Here is a 26,945-nt window from a genome sequence, read left to right as displayed (position 1 = left end):
AGGGCTCCGGGATCCCTCAAAGGACGCCAGGGACGTTTGCCCTGCCCAGCTCCTTTGTGTGGCATTCACAGTTCTGGAAAATTCCCTTTGCACAGGAATCCTCTCCTGGGAAGCTGAGAAACCTCAGAGAAAAATGAAAACAATTTTTATCTCATTTGCTTCTGCTGTGTTTGGCTGCTTTGGAATGTGTTGGGAGATTGTTTATCCAACAGGTGATTATTTAATTAGTTTTATATGAATTGTTATGGCTCTTTGGCCAATCAGTGTCAAGCTCTGTCAGACTCTGGAAAGAGTAATGAGTTTACATTATTATATTTTCATTATTTCATTGTTATATTTTCATTATTTAATTATTATTTTTTCATTATTATATTTTCATGATTTCATTATGTTTTAGCCTTCTGTACGTATCTTTTCTGTATTCTTTAGTATAGTTTTAGTATAGCATGTAATGTAATGCAATGCAATGTAATAAAGATAATATAATAAATATAATATAATACAACACAATACAATATAATACAATACAATGTAATGTAATGTAATGTAATATAATATAATTAATATAACCTTCTGAGATCATGGAGTCTGATCCATCATATATATAATATAATATAATATAATACAATATAATGTAATGTAATATAATATAATATAATTAATATAATATAATATAATAATAATATAATATAGTATAGTATAATATAGTATAATATATTATAGTATAATGTAATGTAATGTAATATAATATAATATAATATAATATAATATAATATAAATTAGCCTTCTGAGATCATGGAGTCAGATCCATCATTCCTGCCATGAAGGTCCCTGTAAATCCAATATTTTTGTGCTCAAAATTCCAGCAGGAAAAGGGGCTGGAGCTGCAGGAAAAGCTGATTTCCCTGGCACTTCCCACCTTCCTTCAACCCTAAAACACCGCAGATCCTTCTCCTATCGAAATTTAAAAAAAGAGGAAAAAATCCCATACAAAAGATATCCCATAAAAATCCATCCCATATTCCATAAATTTTACTTTGGAGGATTCACAATCCAACAGGTCAGATGGAAAAACCCAACTAAAACATTAGAAAAACTTGGGAAAATGCTCTTTAATTCCTTTTTTTTTTCTTTCTATGTAAGGAGAAAAAAAAAAGAAGCACAAAATAATCTGGGAAAAAAATAGAAACCTTATAAATAAAAAAAAGAATACAAAAATATATAAATAAAAATATAATATATAATATATGATATATAATATATAATATATAATATATAATATATAATATAAATATATAATATATAATATATAAATAGAAAAAAGAAAATTAGAATCTTTTTCATCTGAAAAATTAAAAACAGAAATATTTTTCTATTTCTATTTTTCTCAAATAGAAAATTTGAAATATTCTTATAAAATATAACCAAGAGACTGACAGATGGATAAAATCCTTTATTATTATTATTTATTTTTTTTGTACCTTTCCATTTATTCCAGAAAAATGTTCTCTCTCTCTATATATATATATAAAAAAATCATTACTTTTTTCGGAATAAATCCTTAAAATCATTTATTTTAAAACAAGTCTTTTGTTTGTACAGCACTAGTTAAATACATTTATTCTCAGTTTTCTGCCCAAAAATCACCCCCAGAGAAATTCACAGCTTTGATCCATCCCGGCCCCTTCCATCGATTTCTCCTTGAGGATGGAGGAAGGCAATGAAGAAATGTGAATTTTTTTATTATTTATGCTCAGACATGGCTCCAAAATCCGATTTTGGAAGGACATCCAAAATCCAAATCCAATTTTGCACCCAGTGTCCAGATGTGCAGCACAGCTGCAGAAAAACCCAAACGAAACCATTGGAAAACCTTGGGAAAACGCTCCTTAATTCCACTTTTTTTCATCTTTTGTGGAAAGAAAAAGGGGAAAAAAATGTATTTATTTTGTCCTGAATCTCCAAAACCCAAAGGAATTTTGTTGTTTGGATTTTCCACATGGAAATGTTGGGCCAGGAAAGGAGGATCCATGTGGGAATGAACAGCTCTGCCTCCAAGAATTGGTTTTTTTTTGTTGTTTTTGTCCCAAATCCTGATTTAATTCTATTCCTTCACCCATTCCACCAGCTGGCCAGACAAAAGAATACCGGGAATCCAAATTTCCTGAGGGCACAGCCAAAAATCCTCTTTTCTGCTAATAAAAAAAAGGGAAAAAATTCCAAGAAAAACCAACGCAAACAAAGCAATAATTTCCTTTTGCCTGCCCCTGCTCCTGGATGGCAGAATCCATGAAATGAGAGAAAAAAAAAATGCTGGAAAACCACAGAAATTCCCAACATTTTCATGAAAATTCCAAAAAAACTGTGAAATCCTGCCCAGGGATGGGGTTTTTTAATGGATGGGGCTGGAATTTTATGCCAGGGTTGGAAAAAAAGGGATTTAATTCCAGGATTTCATTCCAGGATTTAATCTCCCCCTAAACCCAGCCTAAAAGGGTTGGAATTTTATGCCAGGGTTGGAAAAAAAGGGATTTAATTCCAGGATTTCATTCCAGGATTTAATCTCCCCCTAAACCCAGCCTAAAAGGGTTGGAATTTTATGCCAGGGTTGGAAAAAAAGGGATTTAATTCCAGGATTTAATCTCCCCCTAAACCCAGCCTAAAAGGGTTGGAATTTTATGCCAGGGTTGGAAAAAAAGGGATTTAATTCCAGGATTTAATCTCCCCTTAAACCCAGCCTAAAAGGGTTGGAATTTTATGCCAGGGTTGGAAAAAAAGGGATTTAATTCCAGGATTTAATTCCAGGATTTAATCTCCCCCTAAACCCAGCCTAAAAAGGTTGGAATTTTATGCCAGGGTTGGAAAAAAAGGGATTTAATTCCAGGATTTCATTCCAGGATTTAATCTCCCCCTAAACCCAGCCTAAAAGGGTTGGAATTTTATGCCAGGGTTGGAAAAAAAGGGATTTAATTCCAGGATTTAATCTCCCCTTAAACCCAGCCTAAAAGGGTTGGAATTTTATGCCAGGGTTGGAAAAAAAGGGATTTAATTCCAGGATTTAATCTCCCCCTAAACCCAGCCTAAAAAGGTTGGAATTTTATGCCAAGGTTGGAAAAAAAGGGATTTAATTCCAGGATTTCATTCCAGGATTTAATCTCCCCTTAAACCCAGCCTGAAAGGGTTGGAATTTTATGCCAGGGTTGGAAAAAAAAGGGATTTAATTCCAGAATTTCATTCCAGGATTTAATCTCCCCCTAAACCCAGCCTAAAAAGGTTGGAATTTTATGCCAGGGTTGGAAAAAAAGGGATTTAATTCCAGGATTTAATCTCCCCTTAAACCCAGCCTAAAAGGGTTGGAATTTTATGCCAAGGTTGGAAAAAAAGGGATTTAATTCCAGGATTTAATTCCAGGATTTAATCTCCCCTTAAACCCAACCTAAAAGGGTTGGAATTTTATGCCAAGGTTGGAAAAGAGGGATTTAATTCCAGGATTTAATCTCCCCTTAAACCCAGCCTAAAAGGGTTGGAATTTTATGCCAAGGTTGGAAAAGAGGGATTTAATTCCAGGATTTCATTCCAGGATTTAATCTCCCCTTAAACCCAGCCTCTAAAAGGGTTGGAATTTTATGCCAGGGTTGGAAAAAAAGGGATTTAATCCCAGGATTTAATTCCAGGATTTAATCTCCCCCTAAACCCAGCCTAAAAAGGTTGGAATTTTATGCCAGGGTTGGAAAAAAAGGGATTTAATTCCAAGATTTAATCCTTGCTCTGTTTTTTTTTCCAGCTGTGGAGATCAGAGAGTGGCACCAAATATTTACACTCCAAATGGGAATCAGATATCCATGGGATAAATGGGATTATCTGGAATTGGGAGCTGACCAGTAAAAGGGGGAATTGGAACCCTCTGGAATTCTCTGGAATTCTGTAAACTTGGGGGGTTCTGGGTGTGACTCCAGAGGGCAAAAATCCTTCAAAAAAATCTCACAAAAATTCCTTGGAAAAGCTGGAATTCTAAAGAAAGGGGGGGAAAGTTTAGGACTGAAGAAATTCCCGTTTTTCCTGGGTTTTGGGGGGTTGCCAAATGTTGGGAATTCTCTCACCAGGTGGAAATCTTAACCCCTTCACCCTTTTGGGGGATTTATAGGGAAAAAGGGAAAGGATAAACAGGAGCCTGCGGGGCTTTTCCTAATCCTGGGAATGTTGTCCTGGTTCCATGGGATTCTCCCAGCAGTTTGCCTTGACCTTCAGCATTTCAAAATTTCAGGAATTTTTGGATCTGGATCTGAATTTCTCCCCCTGGGGATGTGGGGTGGGACTCAGCGCCCCTTGGAAATTCATTCCCACTCCCAGAGTTGGAAAACCTTGGGAAAATGCCCTTTAATTCAATTTTTTTTTTTCCATCTTTTGCGTAAGGAAGAAGGGAAAAAAAAAAAATGCACTTAATGAATGAATGTCCAAACTCCAAAAAGAAGGAAAAGAAGAAGTCAGGAGGGACCAGGAAAAAAAGGGAACCAGAAAAAAAAGGGAATTGAGAGGGACCAGGAAAAAATGGAATCAGGAAAGACCAGGAAGAAAGGGAATCAGGAGACATCAGGAAAAAAGGGAACCAGGAAAAAGAGGGAATCAGGAGAGACCAGGAAAAAGAAGGAACCAAGAGAGACCAGGAAGAAAGGGAATCAGGAGACATCAGGAAAAAAGGGAACCAGGAAAAAGAGGGAATCAGGAGAGACCAGGAAAAAAAGGAATCAGGAAAAAGAGGGAATCAAGAGAGATCAGGAAAGGAAGGAACCAGGAGAGACCAGGAAAAGAAGAAGTCAGGAGGGACCAGGAAAAAGGGAATCAGAAAAAAAAAGGGAATTGAGAGGGACCAGGAAAAAATGGAACCAGGAAAGACCAGGAAAAGAGGGAAGCAGGAAAAGAGGGAAAAAGAAAAACGGGGAATCAAGGGAGACCAGGAAAAGAAGGAACCAGAAGGGACGAGGAAAAAATGGAACCAGGAAAAGAAGGAATCAGGAGAGACCAGGAAAAAGGAATCAGGAGAGATCAGGAAAAGAGGAAACCAGGAAAAGAAGGAATCAGGAGGGACCAGGAAAAAATGGAACCAGGAAAAGAAGGAATCAGGAGGGACCAGGAAAAAATGGAACCAGGAAAGACCAGGAAAAGAGGGGAACCAGAAAAAGAGAAAATCAGGAGGGACCAGGAAAAAAGGGAATCAGGAAAAGAGGGAATCAGGAGGGACCAGGAAAAAAAGGGAACCAGGAAAAGAGGGAATGAGAAAAAAAGAGGGAACCAGGAAAACAGGGAACCAAGAGAGGCCAGGAAAAGAAGGAATCGGGAGAGATCAGGAGGGAACAGCCCCAAGGAGAACTGGAGCAAAGTGCCAGTCCTGGTCCCAGTTTGGGAGCAAAGATATCCCAGTTTGGGCACAGGAATATCCCAGTTTAGGAGCAGGAACATCCCAGTCTGGGAGCAGGAAAAAATTCCACAAATCCCCACTTTGAGCCCCCCCAAACCTCACAAATTCCCATCTTGAGCCTGAAAACCCCACAAATCCCCACTCTGAGCTCCCCAAACCCCAAAAATCCCCACTCTGAGCCCTCAAACCTCACAAATCTCCAATTTGACCCCCACAAACCCCCAAATCCCCACTCTGAGCCCCAAATCCTTACCCAAAGCCCCAAATCCCCACTTTGAGCCCCCAAATCCCCACTCTGAGCCCCCAAACCTCACAAATCTCCAATTTGACCCCCCAAACCCTACAAATCCCCACTCGGAGCCTGAAAACCCCAAAAATCCCCACTCTGAGCCCCCAAACCCCAAAAATCCCCATCCTGAGCCTCCAAATCTCGCAAATCCTCATTCTGAGTCCCCAAAGCCCCAAATCCCCACTCTGAGCCCCCAAACCTCACAAATCTCCAATTGACCCCCCCAAACCCCACAAATCCCCACTCTGAGCCTCCAAACTTCACAAATCCCCACTTGGAGCCTGAAAACCCCAAAAATCCCCACTCTGAGCCCCCCAAATGCCAAAAATCCCCACTCTGAGCCCCCAAACCCACAAATCCCCACTCGGAGCTTGAAAACCCCAAAAATCCCCACTCTGAGCCCCCCAAACCCCACAAATCCCCACTCTGAGCCCCCCAAACCCCACAAATCCCCACTCTGAGCCTCCAAACTTCACAAATCCCCACTCTGAGCCTCCAAATCTCGCAAATCCTCATTCTGAGTCCCCAAACCCCACAAATCCCCACTCTGAGCCCCCAAATCCTTACCCAAATCTCCAAATCCCCACTTTGAGCCCCCCAAACCCCCCAAACCCCCACTCCGAGCCTCCAAACTTCACAAATCCCCACTCTGAGCCTGAAAACGCCCAAAATCCCCACCCTGAGCCTCCAAATCTCGCAAATCCTCATTCTGAGTCCCCAAACCCCAAAATCCCCAAATCCTGAGCCCCCAAATCCTTACCCAAAGCCCCCAAATCCCCACTTTGAGCCTCCCAAACCCCACAAATCCCCACTCTGAGCCCCCAAATCCCCACTTTGAGCCTCCCAAACCCCACAAATTCCCACTCTGAGCCCCCCAAACCTCACAAATCTCCAATTTGACCCTCCCAAACCCCACAAATCCCCACTCTGAACCTCCAAACCCCACAAATTTCCACTCTGAGACCCCCAAACCTCACAAATCTCCAATTTGACCCCCCCCAAACCCCACAAATCCCCACCCCAAAACCCTCCCAGGCCATGGCAGGCGTCGGCATCTCCTCCCTGGGGCTGCTCTCAGTGGGGACACCCCCAAACAAAGTGGGGGACACATTGTCCCAGGTTTGGGGACAATGCAGGGGGGTTTGGGAGCCGCTCCCGGGGTTTTGGGGGTTTGGGAGCCGCTCCTTTCCCAGCGTTTCCGTTTCCATGGCAACCGGGGCGACGCCAAATCCCAGTTCAGAAGATGCTCTGCCTCCTGTTCTTGCCGCGGGCTGGGGAGGGGACACGGACAGGGGGGTCAGGTGTGCCCAGGTGTGCCCCAGGTGTGCCCCAGGTGTGCCCAGGTGTGCCCCAGCTGTGCCCAGGTGTGCCCCAGTGTGCCCCGGTGTGCCCCAGGTGTGCCCCAGTGTGCCCAGGTGTGCCCCAGTGCCAGCCCAGGTGTGCCCCGGTGTGCCTCAGTTTGCCCAGGTGTGCCCCAGGTGTGCCCAGGTGTGCCCCAGGTGTGCCCAGGTGTGCCTCAGTTTGCCCAGGTGTGCCCAGGTGTGCCCCAGGTGTGCCTCAGTTTGCCCAGGTGTGCCCCAGGTGTGCCCCGGTGTCAGCCCAGGTGTGCCCCAGCTGTGCCCCGGTGTGCCCCAGTGTGCTCCAGGTGCGCCCAGGTGTGCCCCAGGTGTGCCCAGCTGTGCCCAGGTGTGCCCCAGCTGTGCCCAGGTGTGCCCAGGTGTGCCCCGGTGTGCCCCAGGTGTGCCCAGGTGTGCCCAGGTGTGCCCCAGTTTGCCCAGGTGTGCCCCAGGTGTGCCCCAGGTGTGCCCAGGTGTGCCCCAGGTGCGCCCCAGGTGTGCCCCAGGTGTGCCCAGGTGTGCCCCAGTGCCAGCCCAGGTGTGCCCCAGTGTGCCCCAGGTGTGCCCCGGTGTGCCCAGGTGTGCCCAGGTGTGCCCTGGTGTGCCCCGGGTGTGCCCAGGTGTGCCTCAGTTTGCCCCAGTGTGCGCGGGTGTGCCCCAGGTGCGCCCCAGGGGTGCCCCAGTGCCAGCCCAGGTGTGTCCCATTGTGCCCCAGTTTGCCCCAGTGTGCGTGGGTGTGCCCCAGTTTGCCCTGGTGTGCCCCAGGTGTGCCCCAGGTGTGCCCCAGGTGTGCCCAGCAGCCCTAATGTGGTCTCCCCAAAAAATCAGGGGGTGCAGGGCAGCTCGTCTGAGCAAAGGAGCATTGCCAGGAACTCCTGCCTGGGCCAAACCCCACAAATCCCCACCCTGAGCCCCCCAAACCCCACAAATCTCCACTCAAAACCCCCAAACTCCCACCCTGAGCCCCCCAAACCCCCACCCTGAGCCCCCAAAACCCCACAAATCCCCACTTTGAGCCCCCAAATCCCCACCCTGAGCCCCCCCAAACCCCACAAATCCCCACCCTGAGCCCCCCCAAACTCCACAAATCCTCATCCTGAGCCCCCAAACCCCACAAATCGTCACTTTGACCCTCCAAACCCCACAAATCTCCACCCTGAGCCCCAAAAATCCCCAAACTCCCACCCAGAGCCCCCCCAAACCCCACAAATCCCACTAAAAACCCCAAACTCCCACCCTGAGCCTTCAAACCCCACAAATCCTCACCCTGAGCCCCCCAAACCCCATTCTGAGCCCCCAAACCCCCCAAATCTCCTCTCTGAGCCCCCAAACCCCACAAATCCTCACTTTGACCCTCCAAACCCCCCAAATCCCCACTCTGGGGAGGGCATTCCCAGCCTGGCATTGCCAGCTGTGCCCCAGGATGCCCAGCTGTGCCGCCAGGGGTGGTTTGGGGATGGATGAGGTGACAAAGGAGCAGGGTTGGGTTTTGGCTGCCGCCCCCTGGCAGCACCGGGCGGAGGTGCCAGCCTGTGCCCATCCCATGCCCATTCCCATGCCCAGCCCATGCCCATCCCGTGCCCATCCCATGCCCAGCCCGTGCCCAGCCCGTGCCCATCCCATGCCCATCCCGTGCCCATCCCATGCCCATCCCATGCCCATCCCGTGCCCATCCCGTGCCCATCCCATGCCCATCCCGTGCCCATCCCATGCCCATCCCATGCCCATTCCCTGCCCATCCCCTGCCCATCCCATGCCCAGCCCATGCCCATCCCATGCCCATCCCATGCCCAGCCCGTGCCCATCCCGTGCCCATCCCGTGCCCATCCCGTGCCCATCCCGTGCCCATTCCGTGCCCATCCCGTGCCCATCCCATGCCCATTCCCTGCCCATCCCGTGCCCAGCCCATGCCCATCCCATGCCCATCCCATGCCCATCCCATGCCCATCCCGTGCCCAGCCCATGCCCATTCCATGCCCATCCCATGCCCATTCCCTGCCCATCCCGTGCCCATCCCGTGCCCATCCCGTGCCCATCCCGTGCCCATCCCGTGCCCATCCCGTGCCCATCCCGTGCCCATCCCGTGCCCAGCCCGTGCCCATCCCGTGCCCATCCCGTGCCCATCCCCTGCCCATCCCGTGCCCATCCCATGCCCATCCCGTGCCCATCCCGTGCCCAGCCCGTGCCCAGCCCGTGCCCAGCCCATGCCCATCCCTTGCCCATCCCATGCCCATCCCATGCCCAGCCCATGCCCAGCCCATGCCCATCCCGTGCCCATCTCGTGCCCAGCCCGTGCCCATTCCGTGCCCATCCCGTGCCATCCCTTGCCCATCCCGTGCCCATCCCGTGCCCAGCCCGTGCCCAGCCCGTGCCCATCTCATGCCCATCCCGTGCCCAGCCCGTGCCCATCTCATGCCCATCCCATGCCCAGCCCATGCCCATCCCGTGCCCATCCCGTGCCCAACCCGTGCCCATCCCGTGCCCATCCCGTGCCCATCCCATGCCCATCCCCTGCCCAGCCGTACCCGAGTGCTGGAAGGCAGAGCTGCGGTGCCCGGGGTCCTTCTGCAGCTGGATCTCCTTCAGGGAGAAGATGGAGGCGGCTGGGCAGGGAGGGCACAGACACAGGGTCAGGGCGGGCACAGGGGGCACCGCCCAGCCCGTGTTGTGCCACACAAATTATTATTACTATTGTTATTATTATTATTATTATTATTATTATTATTATTATTATTATTATTATTATTATTATTATTATTATTATTATCATTATCATTATTATCATCATTATTATATTTAATTTTATTTTTTATTATTAGTAGTAGCATTATTAGTATTCATGGTTATTATTATTAGTAGTAGTAGCATTTATGGGTATTATTATTAGTAGCATTTATTATTATTATTACTATTATTATTATTATTATTATTATTATTATTATTATTATTGTGTTTATGGTTATTATTATTGTAATTATAATATTATTATTAGTAGTAGTGTTTATTTTTTATTATTAGTGGTAGTAGTAATAATATAGTATTAGCATTACTAGTACTTATGGGTCTTATTATTATTAATAGTAGTAGCATTTATGAGTATTATTATTATTACCATTATTATTTTAAATTTTATTATTAGTAGTAGTATTTGTGGGTCTTATTATTTTAATTATAATATTATTAGTAGTAGTGTTTATTATTTTTTATTATTATTAGTCATTGTAATAGTAGTGTTATTAGCATTATTAATATTTATGGTTCTTCTTCTTCTTCCTTCTCCTCCTCACTCCCACAGCCATCAGCCCCTGTTTTACCCTGTTTTACCCATTTTTTACCATTTTTGGGGTCACTCACTGTCAGGCAGGAGGTGCCTGCAGCCTGTTTTACCCTGTTTTACCCATTTTTACCCATTTTATACCCATTTTTATTTACAAGTCCTCATTTTTACTGTTTTACCCATTTTTACCCATTTTTACTCATTTTTGGGGTCACTCACTGTCAGGCAGGAGGTGCCTGCAGCCTGTTTTACCCTGTTTTACCCATTTTTACCCCATTTTTGGGGTCACTCACTGTAGGGCAGGAGGTGCCTGCAGCCTGTTTTACCCTGTTTTACCCATTTTTACCCCATTTTTGGGGTCACTCACTGTAGGGCAGGAGGTGCCTGCAGCCTGTTTTACCCATTTTTACCATTACCTGTTTTACCCAATTTTTGGGCACTCACTGTCAGGCAGGAGGTGCCTGCAGCCTGTTTTCCTTTTACCTTTTTACACCCCATTTTTGGGCACTCACTGTCAGCAGAGGTGCCTGTACCTGTTTTACCCTGTTTTACCCATTTTTACCCATTTTACCATTTTGGGGTCACTCACTGTCAGGCAGGAGGTGCCTCAGCCTGTTTTACCCTGTTTTATACCCATTTTTACCCATTTTTACCCATTTTTGGGGCACTCACTGTAGGCAGGAGGTGCTGCAGCCTGTTTACCCTGTTTTACCCTCTTTTTTACCCTGTTTTGTACCATTTTTAAACCCATTTTATTTTTACTTTTTCCCCATTTTTGGGGGCACTCACTGTCAGGCAGGAGGTGCCTGTTTTACCTGTTTTACCCTGTTTTACCATTTTTACCCTTTTTTACCCCATTTTTGGGGACACTCACTGTCAGGCAGAGGTGCCTGCAGCCTGTTTTACCCATTTTTTTTACCCATTTTTACCCTTTTATTACCCATTTTTGGGGCACTCACTGTCAGGCAGGAGGTGCCTGCAGCCTGTTTTACCCTGTTTTACCCTTTTTACCCTTTTTTACCATTTTTGGGGGCACTCACTGTCAGGCAGGAGGCTGCCTGCTACCTTTTTACCCATTTTTAATAACCCATTTTTACCCATTTTTTACCCATTTTTGGGGCACTCACTGTCAGGCAGGAGGTGCCTGCAGCCTGTTTTACCCTGTTTTACCCTGTTTTACCCATTTTTACCCCATTTTTGGGGGCACTCACTGTCAGGCAGGAGGTGCCTGCAGCCTGTTTTACCCTGTTTTACCCTGTTTTACCCATTTTTACCCTTTTTTACCCATTTTTGGGTCACTCACTGTCAGGCAGGAGGTGCCTGCAGCCTGTTTTACCCTGTTTTACCCATTTTTACCCATTTTTACCCCATTTTTGGGGGCACTCACTGTCAGGCAGGAGGTGCCTGCAGCCTGTTTTACCCTGTTTTACCCTTTTTTACCCCATTTTTGGGGGCACTCACTGTCAGGCAGGAGGTGCCTGCAGCCTGTTTTACCCATTTTTACCCATTTTTACCCCATTTTTGGGTCACTCACTGTCAGGCAGGAGGTGCCTGCAGCCTGTTTTACCCTGTTTTACCCTGTTTTACCCATTTTTACCCCATTTTTGGGGGCACTCACTGTCAGGCAGGAGGTGCACGCGCTCTCCCAGGCTCCTGAAGTAGGGGTGCTGCAGGGCGGCCTCGGCTGAGATCCGGCCCTTGGCTCTGAACTGCACAACGCCCCAGGGAAAAACAGAAATGCTCGGTTATAGCGCACATCTGGGCACCTTTCTACATCCACACCGCACATCTGGGCACCTTTCTACATTTACACCACACATCTGGGCACCACTCGATATTTATATCACACATCTGGGCACCCCTGTACATTTACACCACACATCTGGGCACCTTTCTACATTTACACCGCACATCTGGGCACCTTTCTACATCCACACCGCACATCTGGGCACCCCTGTGCATTTATACCACACATCTGGGCACCCCTGCACATTTACACCACACATCTGGGCACCCCTGCACATCCACACCACACATCTGGGCACCCCTGCACATTTACACCACACATCTGGGCACCCCTGCACATTTATACCACACATCTGGGCACCCCTGCACATTTATCTCACATCTGGGCACCTCTCTACATCCACACCACACATCTGGGCACCCCTGCACATTTATATCACACATCTGGGCACCTTTCTACATTTACACCGCACATCTGGGCACCTTTCTACATCCACACCGCACATCTGGGCACCCCTGTGCATTTACCGTACATCTGAGAGCCTCTCTACATTTATACCACACATCTGGGCACCCCTGCACATTTATCTCACATCTGGGCACCTCTCTACATCCACACCACACATCTGGGCACCTTTCTACATTTACACCACACATCTGGGCACCCCTGTGCATTTACAACACACATCTGGGCACCTTTCTACATTTACACCGCACATCTGGGCACCACTCGATATTTATATCACACATCTGGGCACCCCTGTACATCCACACCACACATCTGGGCACCCCTGTGCATTTACAACACACATCTGGGCACCTTTTACATTTACACCACACATCTGGACACTCCTGCACATTTACACCGCACATCTGGGCACCTTTCTACATTTACACCGCACATCTGGGCACCCCTGCACATCCACACCGCACATCTGGGCACCCCTGTGCATTTACACCGCACATCTGGGCACCCCTGCACATTTATATCACACATCTGGGCACCCCTGTGCATTTACACCACACATCTGGGCACCCCTCCACATTTATCTCACATCTGAGAACCTCTCTACATCCACACCACACATCTGGGCACCCCTGCACATTTACACCACACATCTGGACACCACTCGATATTTATATCACACATCTGGGCACCTTTGTACATTTACACCACAGATTTCCTCTCTACATTTATATACCTACGCTTACACGCCTCTCTACATTTATACACATTCTGCACCTCTCTGCATTTCCACCACACATCTGGGCACCCTGGCTCATCCCAGCAGGGCCACCCACCCGCCCCATGGCACTGCCCTGCTCCAGGTGCCCCTTTCCTTTTTCCTTTCCTTTTTCCTTTCCTTTTTCCTTTCCTTTCCCCTTTCCTTTCCCCTTTCCCTTCCTTTCTTCCTTTCCTTTCCTTTCCTTCCCTTTCCCCCTTTCCTTTCCTCCTTTCCCTTTCCTTTCCTTTCCTTTCCTTTCCTTTCTTTCTTTCCTTTCCTTTCCTTTTCCTTTCCTTTCCTTTCCTTTCCTTTCCTTTCCTTTCCTTTCCTTTCCTTTCCTTTTTCCTTTCTTTCCTTTCCTTTCCTTTTCCTTTCCTTTCCTTTCCTTTCCTTTCCTTTCTTTCCTTCTTTCCTTTCCTTTCCTTTCCTTTCCTTTCCTTTCCTTTCTTTCCTTTCCCCTTTTCCTTTCCTTTCCTTTCCTTTCCTTTCCTTTCCTTTCCTTTCCTTTCCTTTCCTTTCCTTTCCTTTCCTTTCCTTTCCTTTCCTTTCCTTTCCTTTCCTTTCCTTTCCTTTCTTTTCCTTTCCCCTTTTCCTTTCCCCTTTTCCTTTCCCCTTTTCCTTTCCTTTCCCCTTTTCCTTTCCTTTCCTTTCCCCTTTTCCTTTCCTTTCCTTTCCCCTTTTCCTTTCCTGTGGGGGACAGGGGACCTCCGTGGGCTCTGGGTGGGATGGAACCTCCAGGAGTGTGGGGCTGTCCCTGAGAGGGCACTGATGTGCCCAGGGGTGGCAGTGCCAGCAGGGAGCTGCTCATGCTCACACCTGTGCCAGCCTGGAGGGGCTGCAGGCAGCTTCTGTCCGTGCCAGCTGCCCCCTGCCCACCCCTGTCCGTGCCAGCTGCCCCCTGCCCACCCCTGTCCATGCCCCCTGCCCATCCCCTGTCCGTGCCAGCTGCCCCCTGCCCACCCCTGTCCGTGCCCCCTGCCCACCCCTGTCCGTGCCAGCTGACCCTGCCCATCCCTGTCCGTGCCAGCTGACCCTGCCCACCCCTGTCCGTGCCCCCTGCCCACCCCTGTCCGTGCCAGCTGCCCCCTGCCCCCCCCTGTCCGTGCCAGCTGCCCCTGCCCACCCCTGTCCGTGCCAGCTGCCCCCTGCCCACCCCTGTCCGTGCCAGCTGCCCCCTGCCCACCCCTGTCCGTGCCAGCTGCCCCCTGCCCATCCCCTGTCTGTGCCAGCTGACCCTGCCCATCCCTGTCCGTGCCAGCTGCCCCCTGCCCACCCCTGTCCGTGCCAGCTGCCCCCTGCCCTCTCCAGCTCACCCCAGCCATGTGCGCCCATCCCTGCCTGTTTCATCCCACCCCTTTTCATTCCTGGCCACCCCATCCCATCCTCCTTCATTCCTGCAACACCAGCCTATCCCATCCCACCCCATCCCACCCCTTTTCCCTCCTTCCTACCGCATCCCACTTCATCCCTGTCCATCCCTGTCCATCCCATCCCACCCCATCCCATCCCATCCCATCCCATCCCATCCCATCCCATCATCCCATCCCATGGATCCCATTCCATCCCATCCTATCCCTGTTCACTCCTGCTCATCCCATCCCTTTTCCCTCCTTCCCACTGCATCCGACTGCATCCAACCCCACCCCTGTTCATTCCATCCGTGTTCCCTCCTTCCCATCCCATCCTATCCCATCCCATCCCATCCCATCCCATCCCATCCCATCCCATCCCATCCCATCCCATCCCATCCCATCCCGCCCCGTTCCGCTCCCGGTGCGGTTCCCGTTCCTGCTTCCGTTCCATTCCCGTTCCCGCTCCCATTCCCATTCCCGTTCCCCGGGCCGGCAGTGCCCCCGCGCGGGGAGCGGGCTCGGCGCTCGCTCCCGTTCCCGTTCCCGCTTCCCATTCCCGTTCCCGCTCCCATTCCCATTCCGTTCCCCGGGCCGGCAGTGCCCCCGCGCGGGGAGCGGGCTCAGCGCACGGCGCTCGCTCCCGTTCCCGTTCCCGGTGCGGTTCCCGTTCCCGTTCCCGTTCCCGGTGCGGTTCCCGTTCCCATTCCGGTTCCCGTTCCCGGGCCGGCAGTGCCCCCGCGCGGGGAGCGGGCTCGGCGCTCACCCAGCAGGCGGAAGATGAGGTGCAGCTCCTCCTTCACCGTGGAGCCCGGGAACATCGGCCGGCCCGTCACCATCTCGTAGTGGATGCAGCCGACGCCCCTGAAAGGCGGGGGACAGCCGGGGGTCACAGGGGACACCCGGGGGCAGCGGGGACAAAGCCCCGGGGTCATGGGGACAAACCCCGGGGTCAGCGGGGACAAACCCCGGGGTCAGCGGGGACAAACCCCGGGGTCATGGGGACAAACCCCCGGGTCAGCGGGGACAAAGCCCCGGGGTCAGCGGGGACAAAGCCCCGGGGTCATGGGGACAAACCCCGCGGGTGGAGCGGGACCGGCTCCGGGAGGAGGAACCGCTCCCAGCGGGGTAGGGATGGCGTTGAGCCGACCCCGAATACCAGGGGATGGGGAAACTGCAATGGGGACATGGGGACAGGGAAATCTGCACTGGGGACAGGGAAATCTGCGCTGGGAGACCCCTAAGGACATGGGGACATGGGGACAGGGAAATCTGCACTGGGGACAGGGAAATCTGCACTGGGAGACCCCTAAGGACATGGGGACAGGGAAATCTGCACTGGGGACAGGGAAATCTGCACTGGGAGACCCCTAAGGACATGGGGACAGGGAAATCTGCACTGGGGACAAGGAAATCTGCACTGGGAGACCCCTAAGGACATGGGGACATGGGACATGGGGACAGGGAGAAGAGCTCTGGGAGAGCCATGGGGACATGGGGACAGGGAAATCTGCACTGGGGACAGGGAAATCTGCACTGGGAGACCCCTAAGGACATGGGGACATGGGGACAGGGAAATCTGCACTGGGGACATGAAATCTGCGCTGGGAGAGTTATGGGGACATGGGGACAGGGAGAAGAGCTCTGGGAGAGCCATGGGGACATGGGGACAGGGAAATCTGCACTGGGAGGGCTCTGGGGACAAGGCAAATAGTTCTGGAAGAGCCCCAAACCCTCTGGTGTAAAAAGCCTCAGGGGACAGGGAAACAGCTCTGGCAAAGCTCCAAGGACAGGGAAAACAGATTTGGAAAAGCACCCAAACCTCTGGTGTCAACAGACCCAGGGGACAGGGAAAACTTCACTGGGAGAGCCATGGGGACATGGGGACAGGGAAATCTGCATTGGGAGAGCACTGAGGACAGGGAAATCTGCACGGGGAGAACCCCAAGGACAGGGAAACTGCATTGGGAGAGCTCTGGGGACAGGGAAACTATTCTGGGAGAGCCCTTGGGGCAGGGAAAATCTGCTCGGGGAGAGCCCCAAACCCTGTGATGTAAAAAGCCTCAGGGGACAGGAGAAGCCCCAAGGACAAAGAAACAGTTCTGGGAGAGCTCTGGGGACATGGGGACAGGGAAATCTGCACTGGGAGAGCCCTGGGATCACGGGAACAGGGAAATCCACACAGGGAGAGCTCTGGGGACATGGGGACAGGGAAATCTACCCAGGGAGAGCTCTGGGGACAGGGAAATCTGCACTGGGAGAGCCCTGGATCATGGGAACAGGGAAATCCACACAGGGAGAGCTCTGGGGACAGGGAAATCTACACAGGGAGAGCTCTGGGGACAGGGAAATCCACACAGGGAGAGCTCTGGGATCACGGGGACAGGAAAATCTGCACTGGGAGAGCTCTGGGGACAGGGAAATCTGCACTGGGAGAGCCCTGGGATCACGGGAACAGGGAAATCCACACAGGGAGAGCTCTGGGGACAGGGAAATCTGCACTGGGAGAGCCCTGGGATCACGGGAACAGGGAAATCCACACAGGGAGAGCTCTGGGGACATGGGGACAGGGAAATCTGCACTGGGAGAGCCCTGGGATCACGGGAACAGGGAAATCCACACAGGGAGAGCTCTGGGGACAGGGAAATCTGCACTGGGAGAACCCCAAGGACAGGGAAATCTGCGTTGGGAGAGCTCTGGGGACAAGGAAACTGTTCTGGGACAGCCCTTGGGGCAGGGAAATCTGCATTGGGAGAGCCCCAAACCCTGTGATGTAAAAAGCCTCAGGGGACAGGAGAAGCCCCAAGGACAAGGAAACAGTTCTGGGAGAGCTCTGGGGACATGGGGACAGGGAAATCTGCACTGGGAGAGCTCTGGGGACAGGGAAATCCACCCAGGGAGAGCTCTGGGGACAGGGAAATCTGCACTGGGAGAGCCCTGGATCATGGGAACAGGGAAATCTGCACAGGGAGAGCTCTGGGGACAGGGAAAACAACTCTGGGAGAGCCTGGGGAAAGGGAAACTGTTCTAGAAGAGCCCTGGGGCACAGTGAAAACATCCCTGGGACAGCCCGCCACCCTCTGTTGCACCCAGCACGGTGAGGATGAGGATGGAAAGGCCCGACCCCTCTGGGTGGGTGCTCACCACATGTCGATGGGCGTGGAGTACTCGGTGGAGCCCAGCAGGACATCGGGGGGCCGGTACCAGAGCGTCACCACCTCGTTGGAGTAGGTTTTTGTGGGGACAGACTTGGCCCTGGCTAACCCTGAGGGCGGCAGGGACACGCATCAAGGAGCTGCTCCCCCTTTTCATCCCAATCCTGCATCGTCCCTGGAAGGGTTTCACCCACCAAAATCAGCCAGCTTGAGCTCGCCCCGCTCGTTGATGAGCAGGTTCTGGGGTTTGAGGTCTCGGTGCAGGATTTTCCTGCCGTGGCAATAAGCCAGGCCACGGAGCAGCTGGAACATGAAGATCTGCGGGGAGGAGGAGAATTGTCACGGAGATGTTTTATAAAAAAATCCTTTCATTGGGATTTTTTCTCCTGAGAGGCCTCAGAAATGAAATGTGAGTAATAATTGTCTGCTGCTGTGGAGTGCAACAGGTGCGTCTTTGATTGGTCTCGTGTGATTATTTTTAATTAATGGCCAATCACAGGTCCTGCTGTGTTGGGACTCTGAGCAGTCACAAGATTTTATTGTCATTCCTTCCTTTTCCAGCCTTCTGATGTCTCCTTTCTCTTTTCTTTAGTATAGTTTTAATATGTCACTTTCATAATATAATGTAATATAACATAATATAATGTAATATAACATAATATAATGTAATATAATGTAATGTAATGTAATATGATATAATGTAATGTAATATAATATAATGTAAGGTAATATAATGTAAGGTAATATAATGCAAGGTAATGTAATGTAATATAATGTAATGTAATATAATATAATATAATATCTATCATAAAATAAGAAATCAGCCTTCTGAAACATGGAGTCAAGATTCTCATCTCTTCCTTCGTCCTGGGACCCACAAACACCACCACGGAGGAGGAGGAGGAGGAGGAGGATGCATTTAGGACTAAAACTCAACCTGCCTTGAGGAATTTGGATGTTGTGGACAGGAAAGACCCCTTGGGACTGAGTTCTGGGAAAGGGTCATGGGATGGGATGAGTGAAATGTGAACGCGCAGTGATTTTATTTAGGGTGGAAAGGCTGGGGGAGCCTCAGAAAAAGGGCAAAAGGAACAAGAACTGGAGGGATCTCCAATCTCAGAAAGGGCAAAAGGAGCAGGAACTGGAGGGATCTCCAGGCTCAGAGAGGGGAAAAGGAACAAGAACTGGAGGGATCTCCAATCTCAGAGAGGGGAAAAGGAGCAGGAACTGGAGGGATCTCCAATCTCAGAAAAAGGGCAAAAGGAACAAGAACTGGAGGGATCTCCAATCTCAGAGAGGGGAAAAGGAGCAGGAACTGGAGGGTTTTCCAATCTCAGACAGGGGAAAAGGAGCAGGAACTGGAGGGATCTCCAGGCTCAGAGAGGGGAAAAGGAACAAGAACTGGAGGGATCTCCAGGCTCAGAAAGGGCAAAGGGAGCAGGAACTGGAGGGATCTCCAATGTCAGAGAGGGGAAAAGGAAGAGGAACTGGAGGGATCTCCAGTGTCAGAGAGGGGAAAAGGAACAAGAACTGGAGGGATCTCCAATCTCAGAGAGGGGAAAAGGAGCAAGAACTGGAGGGATCTCCAATCTCAGAGAGGGCAAAAGGAGCAGGAACTGGAGGGATCTCCAATCTCAGAGAGGGGAAAAGGAGCAGGAACTGGAGGGATCTCCAGGCTCAGAGAGGGGAAAAGGAGCAGGAACTGGAGGGATCTCCAATCTCAGAGAGGGGAAAAGGAACAAGAACTGGAGGGATCTCCAATCTCAGAGAGGGGAAAAGGAGCAGGAACTGGAGGGATCTCCAATCTCAGAGAGGGGAAAAGGAACAAGAACTGGAGGGATCTCCAGGCTCAGAGAGGGCAAAAGGAGCAGGAACTGGAGGGATCTCCAGGCTCAGAAAGGGCAAAGGGAGCAGGAACTGGAGAATGAAGGGATCTCCAGGCTCAGAAAAGGCAAAGGGAGCAAGAACTGAAGGGTGAGGGGATCTCCAGCCTCTCCCAGCCCTAAACCCCCCACCCAGGATGAGGAACAGGGGAGGGGTCCCCGCACGCCCCTCACCTTCACGTTGTGCACGCTCATCAGGTTCCCGCAGTTCTCCAGGTACTGCTTGAGGTCGTTGTCCTGCAGGGGGGAAGGACGCGTCAGTCTGTCCCTCCCTCGCCCCCCCAGCCCCCAGAGGAGCCCCCAGACCCACCAGGTACTCGAAGACGAGGGTGAGGCAGCGCTCGGTGTGGATGATGTCGTGCAGGGTGACGATGTTGGCGTGCTTGAGGTTCTTGAGCAGGGACACTGCGTGTTGGAGATTTTTTCAGAGATAGCTTAGAAAGCAGCTGTGAGGAGCAGATTCTCACAGCCTGCTTCTGTGAACAGCAGAGGTTTTTAGGTTATTTTTAACTACAGGTAAAAGTGACAAGTATGAAAGCTTTGAGAGCCTTGCACATCAGAGTTCTCAGGCAGCTTTCTCATAACAAGTGGATGTTCTATCTTTGGCTGTTTTGAAAAAGCAAGAATAATTTTGAGAACTCAAATCTTAGTATTAGAAACATAAGGTAGAGTTAGTATGTTATCTCTGACCTATTGTGAGCTCAAATTTTGCAATATGCATGAAGTGAATTAACACTGTTATAAAAAGTGCCTGATTGATGAATAAAGTAGAGTCGATGCTGACCAACGCAGAGTGGGTCGTCTCCCCTCCAACTTCAATAACTGCGGGGACAGCGGGGCTGAGCGGGGGGCACAGCCACCCCGAATCCCGCTGGGAACGCAAGGAAAGCCATTCCCAGCCTCACCTTCCCGGATGGCCGTGCAGGGAGCGCCCTCGTCGTGCTCCAGGCGGATTTCCTTCAGCGCCACCAGGTTCTCCGTCAGCTTGCTGCGGCCCTTGAACACCGTGGCGTAGGTGCCCTGGGGACATGGGGACAAGGCGCACACAGCTTGTCATGGAAAATCCTTTCCTTAGGATTTTTTCCTTCCTGAGAAGCTGAGAGGCCTCGGGGACGAAGTGTAAATATTAATTATCTGCTGCTGTGGAATGCAACAGGTGCATCTGTGATTGGCCCATGTTGGTTGTTTCTAATTAATGGCCAATCACAGCCAGCTGGCTCAGACAGAGAGTCCAAGCCACAAACCTTTGTTATCATTCTTTCTTTTTCTATTCCTAGCCAGCCTTCTGATGAAACCTTTCTTCTATTCTTTTAGTATTGTTTTAATGTAATATATATAATAAAATAATAAATCAAGCCTTCTCAAACACGGAGTCAGATCCTCATCTCTTCCCTCATCCTGGGATCCCTGTGAGCACGGTCACAGGGACATTTCCCACTGAGAGGAATGATGGGTTTGTCCTTACAAACAAGGATTTGGTTCAGTTTTGTAAAACCCCTCCTCTGCTCCCTGTCCATTCCCCTCCATCTGTTTTTACAGCAACAATCAGGAAACATCCCCTGTATGAAAATAATGCGGATTCATTCAACTGGACCGAATACTTCTGAACTTCCTCGTTTGCCAAGCAAATTATAATCAAGGAAAACAAAGGATATTTAAGGTCTGGCTGAATGGAGGCTGAGAACTCGCTGGAAATGATATTTTGGGTGAATTTGTGCTGGTTGCCACAGGTGGAACAAAACCAAAGCTGGGTAAAAGGTGCAGCTGCAAACCAGCAGCTCTGATCCAAACTCTTTGTCATATCTGATGTAAAATCAGAGGTGAATCCACAACCTGGACACTTCCAGTGTGGGAGGAATGACAGATTTGTATTTCCAAACAAGCTGTGGGTAGATAAAACCAGCACTGGGAGATAAACAATGGGAAGGATTCCACTGGTTGATGAATGGGAAAGGATATTTGATTTTACAAAAAAACTTTAGGTTTGCTGATAAATGAAATTAGACATTGAGAGATGAAAGAAGCAATGGGGAAGAGAAACCCCTAAATTCCATAAGAACTAAAAATTAAAAGGGAGGGTTGTAAATTATCTTTGGGAATCTTTGGTATCAGGCATATCAGGGAGTCTGTGCCTCTCAAGAACCTCAGAAATGGGGAAGAACCCCTAAATTCTGTAAGAGTTAAAAATTAAAAGGGAGGGTTGTGCATTAGAGGGAAATCTTTGGTATCAGGCGTTTTGGGAAGTCTGAACCTCTCAATTACCTCAGAAATGGGGAAAGAGAGAAGGGAAATGTGGTTGGGAAATTGGGATAAAAAGGAGGCTGCATCCTCCAAAAATTTGGGAGACCCCAGGGGAATGCCCCATGGCCTCTCCTTTTATTGGAATAAAGTATAAAATAAAAAGGACTCCTCTGGCTCCTTTTTAGCCATAAACCTCTGGTGTTTGTGGATTAATTTTCCTATCACCAGGGTGGCACAGCACTGGCGTGCCCAAAACATTTGGAGGAAGGACCACTGAGGTGACAGCACCAGGTCTGAGCTCCACAAGAAAAAACTTGCTCTGGAAATTTCTGGATATTGAAGATTTTTGCCCTTTGAATTTCACTGAATTCCTTACAGGGTGTCACAGACTACTCACCTCTCCCAGTTTGTCCAGTTTAATGTAGGTTTCCTGCTTCCCAAAGCCAATATCTGACTGTGAGAGAGAAAGGAAAAAAATCAGTGGGAAAGAGGGAACCTCATCCAGGCACGGTTCCACCTCCAGGAGGGTTTCCAGGGACACTGGGCAGTGACAATTTTTGGGATTTTTACTCCGTTTGCTGCCCAAATGGGAAGGATTCCACTGATTGGTGAACGGAAAAAGATATCTGATTTCACAAATAAACTTTAGGTTTGCTGATAAATGAAATTAGACATTGAAAGACGAAAGAAACAAATTGGGATTTTTACTCCACCTGCTGCCCAAACCCTCTGTGTACCCTGGGAAAAGGCGAGTCCTGAGCAGGGGAGTGAAGGCGCTGGAACAACCCCCAGAGCCACATTCCTTATTCATGAGGGGCTCATGAATATTAATGACACGTTGCCCAGGCTTTGTTTTATTGCTCAGACAGCACAGGCAGGTGAATTCCAGCTCTCCATCCCTCCTCTTCCTCCTTCAGGGGCACCTCGTGTCCCAAAATGCCTCCTGAGGCCTGGCTGTGGTACCTGGGCACCTCTGGTGTCTGCACAGGGAGATTTTTGCTCCTGGTTTGTTGTGCACAGAGTTTTTGTTCCTATTTCTGCTGCTGCAGCAGCAAAGGAAGGGAAATGCCAGCACTGGAGCCAAGGCTGATTCATTATTTATCCCCATTTGCATTTGGGCTGAGCTGCGGGAGGGTTTCCCTCTCCTGCTTTGGGAGGGAGCCAGGCTGAGAGGGCAGCCAGGTGTGCACAGGGGAGGGAGGGAGGGAGGGAGAAATGGCCCAGCAGGGGCAGGTGGGAAGGGAGAATCAATCATGGAGCCATGGAATCATGGAATTATTGAGGGTGGAAAATCCCTGTGGGATCATCGAGTCCCAGCTGTGCCCGATCCCCACCCTGAGCACTCAGTGCCACCTCCAGGGATGGGCGCTCCAAACCCCCCTGGGCAGCCCCTTCCAGCCCTTTCCATGAGGAAATTCCTGCTGCTGTCCAACCTGAGCCTCCCCAGCCCAGCCTGAGGCCGTTCCCTCTCCTCCTGTCCCTGTTCCCTGGGATGAGATCCCAAATCCCCCCCGGCTGTGCCCTCCTGGCAGGGAGTTGTGCAGAGCCAGAAATTCCCCCTGAGCCTCCTTTGCTCCGGGCTGAGCCCCTGCCCAGCTCCCTCAGGACCCTCCAAACCCTTCCCAGCTCCCTCAGGACCCTCCAAACCCTTCCCAGCTCCCTCAGGACTCTCCAAACCCTGCCCAGTCCCTCAGGACCCTCCAAACCTTTCCCAGGTCCCTCAGGACCTCCAAACCCTTCCCAGCTCCCTCAGGACTCTCCAAACCCTGCCCAGGTCCCTCAGGACTCTCCCAACCCTTTCCAGATTTCTCCAACCCTTCCCAGCTCCTCAGGTTTCTCCAAACCCTTCCCCAGCTCCCTCAACTCCTCCAAATTCTCTCTCAGGGCTCTCCAAACCCTTCCCAGCTCCCTCAGGACTCTCCAAACCCTTCCCAGCTCCCTCAGGACTCTCCAAACCCTTCAGGACTCTCCAAACCCTTCCCAAGCTCCCTCAGGACTCTCCAAATCCTTTCCAGATTTCTCCAAACCCTTCCCCAGCTCCTCCAAACCCTTCCCCAGCTCCCTCAACTCCTCCAAATCCTCTCTCAGGACTCTCCAAACCCTTCCCTGGTTCTCTCAGGATTTTCCAAACCCTTCCCAGCTCCCTCAGGATTTCTCCAAACCCTTCCCCAACTCCTTCAGGACTCTCCAAACCCTTCCCAGATTTCTCCAAACTCTTCCCAGCTCCCTCAGGATTTCTCCAAACCCTTTCCAGGTCTCTCCACACCTTTCGCAGCTCCTTCAGGATTCTCCAAACCCTTCCCAGATTTCTCCAAACCCTTTCCCAGCTCTCTCAACTCCTCCCAGTGCTGCAGGAAGGGCTGGGAAGGGGACAGGGACGTGAGGGGACCTCGGTGACAGCCAGGGCAGCTGGCACAGCAGCACAGGGGACACTCGGGGGTGCCGTGCCTGGCACTGTCCCCTCTCCTCGGTGTCACTCACGAGGGAGGCGCGGCGGGACATCCTGCTCAGGGGCTTGGGCAGCTCCAGGCTCTCCATCTGCAGCTTCTGCAGGAACTCGGGCGGCAGCCGGATGTCCATGGGCAGCGAGAGGCGCCTGCTGACGTCCTGCAGGAGGGGACAGGGAGGTGACACCAGGAATTCCAAGGGGAAGAGCTCTGCCATTGATGTGGCAGCGTCACCGTCGTATTTTCTGGAAAATCCTCTTTGCCCAGGATTCTTCTCCTGGGAAGCTGAGAAGGCTCGGAGAAAAAGGAAAACAATAATTATCTGATTTGCTTCTGCTGTGTTTGGCTGCTTTGGAATGTGTTTGGAGATTGTTTATCCAACAGGTGATTGTTTAATTGGTTTCATGTGAATTGGTTTGAATTAACAACCAATCAAAGCCAGCTGTGCTGGACTCTGGTCAGTCATGGGTTTTAATTATTAATTTTTTTCTGGACTTCTGATGTATCTTTTGTCTATAGTTTAGTATAGTTCTAGTATATAATTTCTTATAATTTCATATAATTTCATAGAATAGAATAGAGTAGAATTAATGTAATATAAATGTGATGTGATGTGATGTGATGTGATGTGATGTGATGTGATATGATATAATATAATATAATATAATATAATATAATATAATATAATATAATATAATATAATATAATATAATATAATATAATATAATATAATATAATATAATATAATATATAATGTCTATATTATAAATATCATAATGTTATAAATAATATAGATTATAAATATAATAAAATAATAAATTAGCCTTCCAAGAACATGGACTCAGATTCATCATTTCCTCCCTGCCACGGGGGACCCCAAAAATCCCACATGGCAGCGCCACTCAAGGGAAGAGGGTGGTGGCACACGGTGGCAGTGACACGCAAGATGCCAGGTGGGGGTGACACTTGCCCATCCCAGCCCCAGCTGTGCGCAGTGACACCCCTGTCCCCTGTCCCCACACTCACCCAGGCTGTCCCCATGTCCCCTGTCCCCATGTCCCCAGCTGCCCCAGCTGTCCCCCTGTTCCCATGTCCCCAGCACTCACCCAGCTGTCCCCATGTCCCCATGTCCCCACACTCACCCAGCTGTCCCCAGGTCCCCAGCACTCACCAAGCTGTCCCCACACTCACCCAGCTGTCCCCACGTCCCCATGTCCCCCTGTCCCACACTGCCCCAGCATGTCCCCATGTCCCCCATGTCCCCTGTCCCCTGTCCGTCCCCAGTCCACTCACCCAGCTGTCCCCATGTCCCCACACTCACCCAGCTGTCCCCATGTCCCCATGTCCCCACACTCACCCAGCTGTCCCCCTGTCCCCATGTCCCCCTGTCCCCAGCACTCACCCAGCTGTCCCCATGTCCCCATGTCCCCACACTCACCCAGCTGTCCCCATGTCCCCCTGTCCCCATGTCCCCAGCACTCACCCAGCTGTCCCCATGTCCCCACACTCACCCAGCTGTCCCCATGTCCCCCTGTCCCCGTGTCCCCACACTCACCCAGCTGTCCCCACGTCCCCATGTCCCCCTGTCCCCGTGTCCCCCTGTCCCCAGCACTCACCCAGCCGTCCCCATGTCCCCGTGTCCCCAGCACTTGCCTCCATGGAGCAGCGGCGCTGCCCGTGGTTGCGGTACCGCACGGCGCCCACCGGGGACCGGCCCTGTCCCTCGGCTGGGGACACGGGGCTGCCATCAGCTGCCACCTCCCTGCCCAGCTGTGCCAGCTGCAGGTGCCCCTGGGCCAGGTCTGGGGACGAGAGGAAAGCAGAGGGTGAAAAATGCGCATTTTATGATTGGCTTTTCACAAATATTCAAATGAATATTATATGTGCTGTGTTAGAAAGTGATGCTGAGTTAGTTCTCTTCAGTAGTGTGTTAAATATAGTTTTAGGTTATAAAAAATGTTAAAATAGAAACTGTGCTATGTAGGACACTTTCTTAAAGAAAGCACTGGCACTGAGATAGCAGCCACAGGACACCCGAATCTTTCAGAGAAAGAGAATTTATTGTTTATTATCAGGAGAAACAAACTTCTTCCTGCCTCAGAGGTGCTGGTAGGATTCAGAGGAAGAAGCTGACACTGCCCAGACAGAATCCTGTGTTTGAATGGAATTTATGCACCATGGATGGGGTGTATGAATATGCAACAGGCTGTTGCTTTTAAGGGTTAATCCTCTGTTAACGTGGGTCCTTTTTCGGGCTTATTTTACCCAGAAAAGGTACCTGGACGTTTGTAACTCTTTGTCTCTATTGTCTCATATTGTCCTAATTCAAATTGTCCAAACTGTTATTACTCTAATTGTATGACTATTTTAATAGCCATTTTATTGCTATTAAACTTTTAAAATTTAAAAAAACAAGTGACAGGCGTTTTTCACAAGAGCGAGCTGCCGGAGGGGCGGCAGGAGCACCAAGGAGCGAGCGTGGGGCAGGGATGCTCTGGGGAATCTCCTCTTCCTTCTCTGTGGCCAGAGGGAATTCTGAGTTTTGCTCTGGATTCCTGGGGCATCGCCACCCTCTGCAT

General features: G+C 50.1%; 1 protein-coding gene across 1 annotated transcript in view; it reads right to left on the bottom strand.

The window, feature by feature from the left end:
* Positions 1 to 6,454: 6,454 nt before the first annotated feature.
* CDK18 (cyclin dependent kinase 18) overlaps positions 6,455 to 26,945 on the bottom strand; it is a 50,876-nt gene continuing 30,385 nt past the window's right edge. Inside the window, exons 3-14 of the mRNA XM_064732817.1 lie at positions 26,020 to 26,168; positions 24,401 to 24,526; positions 22,317 to 22,373; positions 20,584 to 20,698; positions 19,989 to 20,083; positions 19,853 to 19,915; positions 17,990 to 18,113; positions 17,785 to 17,905; positions 15,271 to 15,504; positions 11,938 to 12,059; positions 9,568 to 9,645; positions 6,455 to 6,976 (exon numbers count right to left, since the gene is read on the bottom strand). Of these exons, the coding sequence (XP_064588887.1) occupies positions 6,942 to 6,976; positions 9,568 to 9,645; positions 11,938 to 12,059; positions 15,271 to 15,504; positions 17,785 to 17,905; positions 17,990 to 18,113; positions 19,853 to 19,915; positions 19,989 to 20,083; positions 20,584 to 20,698; positions 22,317 to 22,373; positions 24,401 to 24,526; positions 26,020 to 26,168 (1,319 nt within the window). The 3' untranslated portion in view covers positions 6,455 to 6,941. The remainder of the gene's footprint in view (positions 6,977 to 9,567; positions 9,646 to 11,937; positions 12,060 to 15,270; positions 15,505 to 17,784; positions 17,906 to 17,989; positions 18,114 to 19,852; positions 19,916 to 19,988; positions 20,084 to 20,583; positions 20,699 to 22,316; positions 22,374 to 24,400; positions 24,527 to 26,019; positions 26,169 to 26,945) is intronic.

The sequence above is a fragment of the Zonotrichia leucophrys genome, chromosome 26 (assembly GCF_028769735.1).
Source record: "Zonotrichia leucophrys gambelii isolate GWCS_2022_RI chromosome 26, RI_Zleu_2.0, whole genome shotgun sequence".
NCBI classification, from domain to species: domain Eukaryota; kingdom Metazoa; phylum Chordata; class Aves; order Passeriformes; family Passerellidae; genus Zonotrichia; species Zonotrichia leucophrys.
Note: the sequence above shows the minus strand (reverse complement) of the source record. Positions and strands in the feature narration are given on the sequence as shown.